Source organism: Vidua macroura, chromosome 11 (genome assembly GCF_024509145.1).
Source record: "Vidua macroura isolate BioBank_ID:100142 chromosome 11, ASM2450914v1, whole genome shotgun sequence".
Lineage (NCBI taxonomy): Eukaryota > Metazoa > Chordata > Aves > Passeriformes > Viduidae > Vidua > Vidua macroura.
Genome location: NC_071581.1, coordinates 16,507,426 through 16,519,953, shown reverse-complemented (window position 1 = coordinate 16,519,953; position 12,528 = coordinate 16,507,426). Strand labels below are relative to the sequence as shown.

At 52.8% G+C, this 12,528-nt stretch overlaps 1 protein-coding gene across 5 annotated transcripts; it reads left to right on the top strand.

Annotated features, from left to right (window-relative positions):
• Positions 1-36: 36 nt before the first annotated feature.
• On the top strand, positions 37-11,817 carry ENKD1 (enkurin domain containing 1). 5 transcript variants are annotated; one of them, XM_053987166.1, is made up of 9 exons: positions 52-138; positions 2,641-2,752; positions 4,282-4,388; positions 4,652-4,870; positions 5,981-6,153; positions 8,208-8,351; positions 9,452-9,621; positions 10,466-10,602; positions 11,070-11,817. In XM_053987166.1, the coding sequence occupies exons 3-9, from the start codon at positions 4,304-4,306 to the stop codon at positions 11,228-11,230; spliced, it is 1,089 nt and encodes a 362-aa protein (XP_053843141.1). In that variant the 5' UTR covers positions 52-138; positions 2,641-2,752; positions 4,282-4,303; the 3' UTR covers positions 11,231-11,817. The 5 variants fall into 5 exon arrangements, with proteins under 5 accessions (XP_053843137.1, XP_053843138.1, XP_053843139.1 ...); XM_053987165.1 differs by having other exon boundaries at positions 4,260-4,388; XM_053987162.1 differs by lacking the exon at positions 2,641-2,752 and having other exon boundaries at positions 37-138.
• Positions 11,818-12,528: the final 711 nt, after the last annotated feature.

Below are 12,528 nucleotides of genomic sequence, written 5' to 3'. Positions count from 1 at the left end.
CTCGGGGCCGGGCCCGCCCATCCCGGCGGAAGCGGCGGTTGCCGGGGAGCGGCGGGGCCGGGCCGGGCCCTCGGCTGCCGGCGGGCGGGCCCAGCCCAGCCCGGCCCGGCCGGGAGCGCTTCTCCGCGGCCTCCCTCGGTGAGTCCTCTCGGGGCAGCCGCACAGGCCCCTGCCCGGCCCGGGGCCGCCCGCCGGGGCTCGGGAGCGGCGCAGGCCGGGGACGGCGGGGAGCCGGGCCGGGGGTAGCGCCCGGGGGAGGCTGCGGGCCCCCGGCACCCCGGGACTGCGCTGCTGGCAGCGCCTCCCGAGCCCCGGCGAAGGGAGCCAGGGGGTCCCCCGGTGGTGTCCGGTCCCCCAGCGGGGTCCGCTGTCGCTCCGCGCGGGGCCGGCTCTCAGCACGTGTCCCCAGGCGGGGCCGGTGCTCATCTCCCGTGCCAGCCCGGCCGAAGGAGTTGGGGGCTGCCACACAAGCTCCAGCCTCAGCACGGGGCTCGTCCTTGCATCCGAGAGGAATCCCACGCGTTGAGGTGGGGCCTCCGCGTCCTCACCTGTCCTTCCCTCCAGAGAGAGGACTGGGCTGCAGCTCTGTAGTACCCGCAGCAGTCTCTGCCCACCTGCCAGTGCCGAGCACGGCCCTCGTTCAGCTCCCGCTCCAGCCGCTGCAGGAAATGCGTCTGACTCCCTGCGCAGACTGTCCAAGCTGGCTTTATTCCTAAAGAGCTGTTGGTAGACACCAGCTCCCAGAAATGGAAATGCGAGTATGGCACCTGGCTGTACCTGTCCCTTTGTTTTCAAAGAGACCAAAGGAAAAATGGGTCTTTGAGACTGGCAGATGGGGAAGATCTGGTGAGACCTGGGGAAATCTGCATGGAGAATAGTATTAAAAGGAGAATATTTATCTGTCTCATAGTAGTTAGCAAGGAGAAGGCTTAGGCAGGGATAAAAACCACTGGGTAGATCCACAGCACACCGATCTCTGGTCCCAACTCCCAGTTTTTTGAGAGGAATGGTCACAGATCTATTGGTGCAGTTCTAGTGCAGCCCGCGGGCGTGGAAGTTATCCTGATGTGACTTTTCATTTCAGCTAAAACTGTTGAGGAAGGAATCAAACATGCAAGACCAGCTGCACGGAGATTAGCCCTTTGATTTGCTGCAGATGACTTGCTCTGCTTATCACAGCTTATCACAACCGTGGGATGTTTTTTCCCATGCTTTTTGCAGAGATTGGCTCATGAAGGCAAGAAGCTGGGCTGGCATCAGCTCTGTGTGTGGTAGCAGCTTCCTGGCCAGGGACCCAGGCACAGTGAAAATGTCATCTGTGAAAAAGAGGGAATGCTTCAAAGTCAGATGCCGAGGCTCAAGGCTGTGAAATGCACCTGCCTGAGGCTTGTTTGTTCCCATGTTTTGCAGTTACCTTAACTACGATGTCAAAAACAAGCCACAAAAGGAAGCTGTGGTTCTTACAGGCTCTGAAAAGGCTCAGTTTACCAGGGGGATAAGCAGCATTTTTACCACTTGGTCAACCTGCAGCAAAGGGCACAGAGTCGAGTTAATGGTTATTAAACTTGCAGACACTCTGAGAGAGAGAGAACTGCAACCTGCATTGCTTGGCTCCTAGGCCAGCATAAAGCCATGGTTCTGGTGGAGGGAGCAGCACACTGGGCTGAATGAGCAGTGTTGAAGTTATTGGGTTACTCCAGCAACTGCTCCATGCCTCCTGTAGCTGTGCAGGGTGCCTGGGAGCTGTGACTCTTCCCTAGGGAGTCCACAGGCTGGTGGGGGGCAGGAACAGAGAGCAGTGGCACACGTACATCTGTTTGCCTGGGCTTACTCAGCCTGCTTCTGCAGAGTGTGCCTGAATCTCACAGCCTGTGAATGCATAAATGGTGTGTCTGCGGGCAGCAGGTTGGGTACTGCACTGTTGATGTTTAGGTTTCTGATGTGGTGGTAAAGCAGATGCTTTCCTGGGTGCAGGAAAGCCCCCAAGAGGGCTGACCCTGTTCCCTCATCTCTCTCCTCTGTGTTCATATGTGCTCCTGCTGTGTTTCCCTGGTGCTTGCTCCAGTGCTTCTCCGATCCCCCTGTGGATGTAAAAGTCACGTTTCTTTTGGACAAAAGCTTACATGGGCAGAAAACAAACCCAGTGAAAGAAGTGACTTGTTTGATGCAGGGGCAGTGAGTGGAATTGGCTCAGCATGGTCCTGTTGGTGCGGCAAAGCTGTCCCAAGAAATGAAGCAGGTGGGAATCAGCAGAGGTCATACAGTCCCTCTTGGCAGGAGTGAGCCATGAGGGTCTCTCACTCGTGTCCCCCAGCTGGGTCTGTGGTCAGCAGGAGCAGAGCAGCAGCTGGAGAGGTCTGTGCCAGTGGCAGGGGCACTGCTGCTGGGGGCTTGTGTCCCTGTAGGTCCCTACATGGACAAGATGCTCCCTATTGTAATGAGGTTGTCTGATCTTGCAAGATCCCATGCCAGAGGTGATGTGACTTGCAAATCAGGGAGTGGGTGTCATTTGCAAATTCCCTGCAGCAGGGCAGGGTGCAGTTGGGATGTGAAGGTATAAAACGAGCCTTCATCCCCCGCCTCCCATCAGCTTGCCTTTCCTCCTCCAGTCCCCCGCAATAATTGTCTGCTCTGTTACAGGTCTTGATTTCAGCCTGTCATTTTGCGTGTAAATCACTGGGTTGGGACTCGAGTTCAGATCAAGATCAGATGTGCATTTCAAAGCCAGTAGCCGTTCTGGAGTGATCTCATGGTGAACACTGCTTTTTTTTTTTTTTTTTTTTCCTTTCCTCTAGAATAAGAGAGGCTGTTCTGGCTTAGTTGATCCATTATCGAGGAGATTAAATAATACCAAGCCAGCATCCTTTTATCTCTAGCTGAGAGTCTGTGCCTGCTTTTCAGAAATAGCTTTTCCAGAGCAGCTGGGTAGAGGCTGCACATGCATGCTGGTGTGCAGCAGTCAGCACTGCTTGCATTGCCTCTGCCACTGTGTCCAGGAGATGAATAACAACATTTTGCTAATGGGTCTCATGTCAACAGGGGTGATTTAGCAAGGAAGACTGCAGTGCATTAGTTGCTATGAGCCAGATTCACTCAGCCTTGCACTGATCATTTATTGGTTTATAAATTAAACTGCAGATGCTGCGTCCCGTCAGTGCTGGCATGCTGAGGATCCTGAAAGGGATTCTTCCCATCGAGTTGTCTCAGAAATGTTTAAATTACTGCCTCAGGAGTCAGGGAGTGCAGGTTGTAGCCCCAGCTCTTACAGCAGTGACTCCAGCCAAGCTGCCCTGGCGCCTGTCAAAATTGTGGTGTGACTCTGACGAGGCTCTTGTGGCATCTGCTGAGAGCTCATCAGTAGCTGCTGCTGTGGCATCCTGCATGCTCATGTTCTGAGTGGGTTTGTTGTAGGTATAAAAATTCTATCCAGGAGATCTTGGTGAACAGTGTAGGGAAATTGATGCTGGCTGCTCCTGTCCCTTCCTGGTGGAAGGGTCTGTGCTTCTGTCATGGAGAGAAGAGAAGCAACAGGGACCTGTGTGGGCCAGGGCAGGGGCTTGTGGTTCTGTGCTGCTTTGAAAAGTACTTCAGAAATGAGAACATGTTCTTCTAAGCAAGTAACTCTGTTCTCCCCAAGACCTTAGAAACCATCTGGGCTCTTCCCCAGAAATCTAGTCTCTGCCCCACATGGTCCTGGAAGGAGATGTTTTGTCTTTTTGTAAAGTGTTTGTCCTTCTGAGGGTCAGCCCCACCCTGCTCAGGGGTGGTGACAGCACAGGTGTGTTCTCAGGGAGGATATGGCCATGTGGGGCAGGACCTTCAGCTTCCTCTGGACAAATTGTGTTTGAACCACAGGAACCATTTAGAGGGAGCCCAGGGTACAGGTTAGTTCAAATCTCAGGATAAAACCTGTCAGATGATGGCCAGTGCTCTCATGTTTCCTGGTCACTCCTTCTGTGTCTGCATTCAATGTTTCCAGATGGGAGAACAAAGCCATGAAGGATTTTTTGTACTGAAGATACCAATATTACAGCAACTGTGGGCATTTTCAGCACTGGTTAAAACACTGACCCACAGCAGGGACAGGGCTGCTGGACCCTTCACCTGCAGAGAGTCCAGTTTGGGGTGGTTTCTACCTGCAGGACATCTCTGGAGCTAGGGGTGAGGTGTCAAATGAAAATCAGAAATTCCACTATATGTATGTATATTAAATGTAGCTTTTCAGTGGCTCAGTGAGCCCTGTTCATTTCTGTTCTCAGTGGTGGTTGGTTTCTGTGGCAGAGGCAGAGCAACGTGTGGCAGGATGTGTGAAGGGCCATCCAGGATTTCTGGACCCATTCCTCCAGACCCAACGCTCTTTCCAGAGTATTACAAACGCCCCGTCTCAGGTGAGTCCTTGATGCTTGGTACAGGTTTGGGGGTTTGTGCTTTGGCCTGACACAGCTTGATGTCCTTATCCCTTGCTGTCCTCGACAGTCTCTGTTCACACTGATGAAGGTGCTTCTGGTGGTGATCTGTACAGCTGGTTGAAAGATGGGAAAGCATAAGGCAGAGGTGAAGAGGGGGTCATCACGTTGTTTGTGGGCTGTGGGTGCAGAAAACTGAGGTAAGATCATTTCCTGAGAAGGTTCTCCTTTTTCTTTCCCTGCAGCTCGAGGGAGGCTGGAAGGAAATGCTCAGAAGCTGTATTTAACCTCCCTGGACCCGGTTCCCAACCCCTACCCTGCTTTGGGCAGTGCCCGCCAGGCCCAGCCAGCCCCTCGCATTCGCCCCAGTGGAAAGGACTTCCTGGAGAGGGGACAGAAAGGGACACTCAGCCTCTTACTGCAGCTCCAAGGGCTCTCCCTTGACGAGGGAATGCCAGTTAAGAGTGAGTACAGCCAAGTCACTGCTGGCTTCAGCTGCCTTTGGGGCCAGGGATGAAGCATCGGGGATTTGGGGTGGATTCCCAGGATCTGCTGCCTGAGGAGAGCTTGAGCTTTACAGGGCTGGTCACCCCATCTGCAGCTTTTGGCCTGGCAGTGGAGTCACCTGTGCTGGAGCCAGTGATGTTTTGGCTTCAGTCTCAGGTTTAAAATGGGAAGAGGGACTTGAAAAAAGGTGCAAAAATATGGACTTCTTTATAGTCAAACTTCTATATGAATCAAACAAAACCTTGATGTACTGAGGATGTTTAACGTGGCGAGTTCCTAGTTGGTGAAGCCTGGCAGGATTTGGGAAGGGTGCCTGTGTATGTGGATGTGAGACATCTTTGCAAAAGATGTTCCCTTCTGCAGGGCAGGGATGTCACCCAGAATACATTCAGAGGTCCAGGAAGGAGATAAGGTTGAGCCCTGTGTGCCATTTTAATTTATTTCATGTGCTGGCATTGCCCTGAGCTGGTGCCAGTGTGGTAGATGCCACAAATGCTGTGCCCAAACAGGGAGGGGAATGGATGAGCATCTGGTTATGTCAGCTGAGATATTCCCTGCCTTGGGGAGCCCAAGGAAGGATATTTTTTTATTCAAAACCAAAATAAAACAGACCCCTAATCCATAATCTTGGTTGTGTCCACTTGAATGTGGAACAATGGCTGACACTGAAACCAGGAACAGGGCAAGGTCAAGGCTCTGCAGCCCTCTCTACTTCAGAAACACCATATGAGCTGAACTGGGAACTGGCCTTGCTCTTGAGAGGATGCTGGCATGGCTTGTCTGGCATAGTCCATACTGGGACAAGAGGAGAACAAGGGAGTCTGTGAACACCAGCAGTGTGCACTGACCTGTTCTGATGCTCATCTGGGCACGGTGGGATCCTCTGGCAGAAGAGTCAGTCTGGGAGTGTGTATCTAACAGGGGCAGGATGCAGAGATGGTCTAGTCTGCAGGAGAGGGAAGAACTTGCTGGTTCTCTTGGCTGTTGAACCAGCTTTGGAAGGGATCTGTGGCTGCATCCCCTGGCAGTGTCTGGGAGGTGAAGGTGTGTCTCCCCTTGCTGAGCAGAGAAAGAGGCCAAGGACTACGAGAAGGAAAATGTGAGGCGGATAAAGGAGATTCAGAAGAAGTGCAAAGAGAAGGAGCGAGCCCAAGAGCGCAGCCAGCCCAAGCCTGTGAAAGCTCTGTGGAAATCCCAGAAATACGAAAATGTGGAGTCAAAGGTGAAGGCCAAGCTGCAGGTTGGTATCTGTGGAGGAGCTCCTGAACTCTCCAAGCTTGGGGTGTGGCTCAGCCACGAGTGGGATGATGGAGACAGGGGAGTCCTGGAGCCTGCAGGATCTGGGGGCATCTCAGTGCTGAAGCACAATGGGCAGATGTGGCAGTGGGGCTGTGAGTGAGAGTGTGTGGTTTGGCTCCAGTGGGTGATTGCTGCCATAATCCCTGTCCTGCTTCCCCCTCGTAGCAGGGGGTGCTCCCATCTGGCTTTTCAGCTTCCCCACGTTTGGGAAGCACTTCTCTGGGGTTTGTGCCAAAAGGCTGTGGTGTTTTACCCCACGGATTGTGGTTCTCAGAGGTAGATCTGCAAGCTGCAGTGAGCCTCAGTCCAACTGTTCCCACCCTCTGGATACACAGTGGGTGGTGTGTTCCATGTATTCTTCCCCAGGTGATTGTCCTGGTGAATAACCACTGCTGGGGGGGGGCACACAGATATCTCCAGGCAGTCAGGGTTGAGACCTCATAGATCAGCACAGCCTGTGAGGGTGCTGAGTTGGAGCCTTTAAGTTCTTCCTCATCTCTGCATTGCTTCCCTTTCATCTGTGGCCAGCTTTTGATGCTAAAATGATGTGTATTGATAACAACTGTAAAAATTGGCAAGATGATTCCCAGTGGTTCCAACTGCTGTGTCCCTTCTTCCTGGTGTGTCACCAACCTCTTTGGTATCTGTGACCCTTCCACACATGGGAGCAAACCCACGAGCACTTCAAGAACACAAGCCTACGCTCTTGTTTGACAAATCCTCTGGGTTAGAGGAAGATTGAGCTCATTTCTTCCTTTGTTTTGGGGAAAGGGGGTGGTCTCTGCGCAGGCAGGTTCTGCGTGGTGCGTTACTTGTGCTCTGTGTATTCCTCCAGAGAGGCCCTGGCACTGACTCATGATGCTTTAACTGTTGCTGTGGCTCTCCTGGAGCTGAGGTGTTCCCTGTGAAGGATCTCCATCTTCTGTGCTACTGCTGCTCAGAGTTTCAGTTGATTCTGCTGGATCTTGATGACTAATGCAGAGTTTTTTCTCTGTCATCTGTCTCTGAGGCTGTTAGCTGTAGCAGTTGTCTTGGAAAGGGTTCTGGCAGTCCCAGTGCTCCCGTGGAGGGAGATGGGGCAAGCTGTGCTCTGTGCTCCTGAGGTCACAGACTCTAAACAACTTTGAGCTAACTGTGCTAGGTAAAGGCAATTCTCATTAACATACCAGAGAGATCCTGATCTCCTGTTGCAACAAGACTGATCATCTTTGGAGCATGAACAGTCTGGGCAGTGCTGAGGGCATCCTGCTTCTCACACCAAACCCACCAATGTGGCTGCCCAGTCCCACCATCTGTCTGCAGCTCTGTCCAGCTGAATGGGCCAGGCAAGAAGAAATCTTCCCCAGGGAGCTGCAGTTCAGCTGAGACCTTGGGTGTTTGTAAAGATCTAGGGGTGGCTCTGTGCAGTTCCCATCACTCCCAAGGGCAGAGCAGTGCCCCAGCTGCATTTTTCATAAGGTCACCCACTTGCCACAGGGTCAACTTTCAGTTTTCAGGGTTTGTTTGCAACAAGACTGTCTGAGATAGTCCCAGACCACCTGATAGACATCAAGTACTGTGAGCCTGTGCCACAGCCTTTGAAGATGCCCTTCAGATGCAATTCCACCAGACTCCTTCGCTCTCTGCTCCTTTTTCTTTCTAGAGTGATATAACCACAGCTTTGAGGTGCTGAGCAGAGCAGCACTTGAGAGCAGCACCTCAGCAGGCAGCTTTGTGCCTACCTGCTTGATCCAAATATGTGGAGAGTTCCCCCCCTGTTTCTGAGCCATTCATTCAGTGGCCAGGCCTGGATCTGTTGCTGTTTGTTGGCCTTTGCTGGCTGACTACAGGTTATCTTCCCCAAGAACTTCTGCCAGGCCACGGGAAAGCGTGTGCTGTCGTGTGCCTGCTGGGAACCTGTGGCTGAGCTCGTGGTTGACCACCCAAACTTGGTTGAGAGGGTTTTTCTTTGCTCCAGCCTCCCTCCACTAGTGGATCTTTTCTTGCCTTTCCCAGGAGACCTCCCCACCTCCCAATCCCGAGGCTGTGAATTTCCTGAGGGCGTATTCCCGCTGTGGCTCTGGGATCAGGCCACTGTCCCCAAGGCCTGTCAGAGCAAAAGCAGGAGCAGACCCAGAGGCACAGGGTACTGAAAGCAAGGTGAGTTACACACTAACTGCATCCATCCCAGGGATTTCTGGCACTGATCCATTGCTCCTGCTTTGAACTCTTCATGTCTTCTTCTAAAGTGTTGAGTCAGACGTGCTGCATGAGTAGGGAGATCTGTAAATACTGTTCCTGGCTGAAGGGAAGGAACAGGGTCTTGGCCACTGGGGTGGTGAGATGGATATTCAGGGACTGTTAATTCTAGCTTCATCCTCACTCATAGTTAAGGAGATTATGCAGTTCCCTGTGAAAATTCCACCTCCTCCTGCCAGCAATCTCAAATCTGCTCTTCGAAGAGCTTTGCAGGAGGTCTTGGGGTTTTGGAGGTTGTTCCTACTGTAATCAAAGGAACTGTGGCTTCTCGATGTTAGATAAAAATTTGGGAAATGAGTGTGTGTTTTAGTAAAGAGAATTAAATCAGCATTAGTAGTTAAACCTTTCAAGTAGTCTGTTTGGGAGGTCCTAAACAGCTCCATGACTCATGTCCTTTTCCCTTGGCAAGTGTGAGGTTGTCAGTTTGTTGGTTCCTAAATGCCATGAATGACTTAATTAACCAGGACATGATCTACAAAGGAGGAAGACCAGGGAAATCTTAAATGCAAACACAGCCACCTTCTCCACTCTTTTGTCCAGCAGAGGAGCTGTGGTGGAGGTGCTGTCTCTGGGGAAGTGCCCCAAGGATCAGCAAAGTTCCTGCTCTGCCAGGGGTTCTGTTGCATTTCTTGGCCTGGTGAGCACCCAACCTGTTTTTCTTCTGCCCTCCAAATGCACCAGTAGGAGCCATGGGGACTATGTCAAGCCTGGGTTTTTTTCTGTCCTTCTGGCTTTTAAGGCATGTGGTCATCTTGGGTACCTTAAAGAGGCCAGGATTAGGCTTTGCTTTTGGTACCTGCCTCCCCAAACCATGGCCATAGCTCCTGCCTGTCTGTGGCTGCACAGTGAGACAGGCTGTGCTGAGGGTCTGCCTATCCTGCTGCCATACAATTCAGTACCTTGTGTGGTACATTTTTGCTTTTTCCCTCGTGTGGACAGTGGCAGCTGGCTGGGTGCATGTGGCCAGCCTGCCCCTGATGCCTTGCTGTCTCTTTTTCCAGATGCAGGTGGAGGGCAGGAGCGTTGACTTCATCAGGCACAACGCCTGCACTGCCAAGCGGGCCCCGCTGCGCCGCTCCCAGTCCCTGCAGGCGCTGGCCGAGCTGCTGGAGCAGAAGCACCGGGAGCAGGAGGAATACAACGCCAAGCAAAAGGGCCACGTCCCCCAGTAGTATGTGTGCCCCTCTCTGCTCCACGAGACTGTAACAGCCTTAATGCACCCCTCAGCTTCTGCCTGGAGAGATGGGCTGGGCACAGAGGTGCTCTTGCAATGTGCAGCAGTGCCATTTTCTGTGACCTGGGGAGTAAACGCTGTCCCCTCTGCTTTCTTGGCTTAACCAGCATCCCATGCCCAGTGCGACAGGGCTCAGAGGGAGTTTTGTCTCCTCCTCCCTTGCTTGCTGTTGTACAATGATGCTGATATGGGGAAGCTCTGTGTGCCTTGAGAAATGTGCTCCTGCCCCTTTGTAAGCTTTGTTCCATGTGATGTAGCTTTGGCATGAAGAGGTCTGGTTTTGGAGAGGCAGAGAGCTCACTGCTCTCTGACGTCCTGCCTTGGGCCTGGGTTCTGAGAAACATCCAGCTAGTGCTGTGCATTTTGAGGTTCTGCATGGGAAACAGAACCTGTCCTAGGACTGACTGTGGTGCCAGTCCTTTGGCTGTGCTGTCCTCTGCCAGCATCCCTGGCTGTGAGATGCTGTCTGACTTCATTCTGCCATTGACTCACAGATGGTTTGGCGAGGACACGGTGAGCCAGAAATGAGGAGCAGCAGCTCTTGTCTCCAAGGAGCATGTGTTGGCCTGAGTGCATCTCTCCCAGCAGCCCTTTGTGGATGTGGTACACATTTGCTGGTCCTCATGTGATTTAAACACAGTATATCCCCCACCATGAGGGTGTGTGCCAGCACGTGGCTCCCTGGGGTCCTCAGCCAGTGGAACCTGGCAGGGTTTGAAGGGTGCATTCCTGGCCTCTGCCTGTGCCAGATGTGCTGATACCTGCTCTCCTTTGCCTCCAGCCTGCTGGAGAGGAAGGAGCTGTGGCGCAAGCAGATGGAGGAGCGGCTGCGAAACCTGCCAGACCCCGACACGCCGCCCGGGCACACCATGATGCCTGAGGGCCAGCGCCTGGAGACCCTTGGCAACCTGAAGCAAAGTAAGAGGGAAAGAAACAGCGAATCCAGCTCAGAAAAACAAACAATCCTAGGCAGGATAAGGGAGAAGAGACACAGGGACGTATTCCTGCCACTTGGAGAATTGCCTGGATTAAGGCATATATAGGCAGGATGTGAGCTGTGTGCATGGAAAAAGGAATCAGTGTCCTGCAGGTTACAGTACTGGCTCTCTGGAGCACACTTGTCCAGTGGACTTGATGTTAGGGTTGCTATTGCTCCTAAAATCTTAGAAAGATTTTGGCTGGAAGGGACCTTCAGAGGTTTCTAGTCCAGTCCTTGGTTCTGAAAGCTGGAGCAGGTCCCTCAGGTCTTCATCCAGCTGAGCTTTCAATAAAAGGATTCCAGGTCCTTGTTCCCTTGCTGCCATTGTGTTCATAGCACTAGAAAAAGGGGTGGATTTCTTTGCTTTTCAACTTATACAACTTTTTTTTTTTTTCTGTTTTTACAGGCCAGGAACAGCTGATAAAGGACCTGGTTCTGCTGCCAATGCGTGGAGACAGCCTCAAGATGCAGAAGAGGAGGGTAGAGCTCGAGAGGAAGCTCTCCCAGATAGACGAGGCAATCAAAATTTTCTCAAGGCCAAAAGTCTTCATCAAGTTGGACTCCTGAGCTGGTGGGGCCAGGTGTGCTGTGCTGCTCTGCCTGAACCTCCTTTGTTGCTGGGCAGGAATGGACACCACTTTCTGGGAGGGAAGGAGAGGAAGCCAAGTTCCAGACCCTGGGCCCATGCAGGTGCCGATAACAGTGTCCAGTACGCAGCTGGCATCTCTTGCTCACCTTTCAGTCCACAGAAAAGGGAGGGAGATGCCCTAAAAAAGGCCCTGCTCAGTGGTCTGGGGAACAGTTGTCTCTGCTGCTTGACTTCTCACAGATCAGCTCTCTCCTCTGGGTCTGTGGCATCACCTCTTACTTTCCCTTTTTTTCCTACTTCTAGAAACTGGTGGGAGGTCTTTTGTGCTGCTCCCTGTGCTATTCCTTGTTATTCTCCTTCTCCTGAGCTGGACCATGGTCATGGCTCATCCTGAGCCCCTGAGAGCTGAGGGGACAGCTTGGGGACAAGAAGGGGGCACAGAACTTCAGTGTTTTCTGCCCAGGAGAGGGCTGAGTTTTCAGGAGGGTCTGGTCGGATGTCTGGAGAAACCTTTGTTGTCTGTGGTGCAGGAGATACTCCAATAAATCATCATTTCCATCTTGCAGTGTGTGTGCAGCTCCCAGTGGGCCCAGCAGGGCCTGAGGAATGCTGTGGGGCAGCAGAAACCATCAGCATTGGCACAGTGCAGGCAGGGGATGAGCTGTGGCTTTCACAGGGCTGGCTGCTGGGACATGGCGGTGGGACATGGACTGGAGAATGTGCAAAATCCTGCTGGATCTCTGTCCACAGGCTGGCAGGACAGGGCTGGAAGGTGCCATCACGTAGGTGAGCTCACTGCTGCCTTACCTTGAGATGCCATGCAGGAACCTGTGCAGACCTTTGCAGGATCTTGCTGCATGATGGCTGGAGGGCTCGGTGCATCTCCTGCTCAGCAGAGGCATGGTGCCACAGCTTGGAGCCATATCCAACTGAATCAGGAGAATCTCCAAGGAGGGCCTTGCCCCATCACCTTGCTGGGGCTCTGTCTCCACACAGTGCTGGCCTCAGGGGGAACACTTTTTCCCCTGAAACCCCATCAAGTTTTCCCTTCCTGCAGTTTGGGCTGTTGCTCTGTCTCCATTTGCTACAGAGGGTGGGGATACTGTGTGTGAATCCCCCAAGCAGATGGTTTTTTTTTGCAGGGGTTGCTGATCCTGGGCAGGATTTTGTGGGGTGGGGATATTATGGAGTATTCTAGCCCTGCCTGTGCCACCTGGCACACTGCAGTGCCCTGGGATATCAGGGCTGACGCCGCTGCCAAGGGGTGGGGAATATT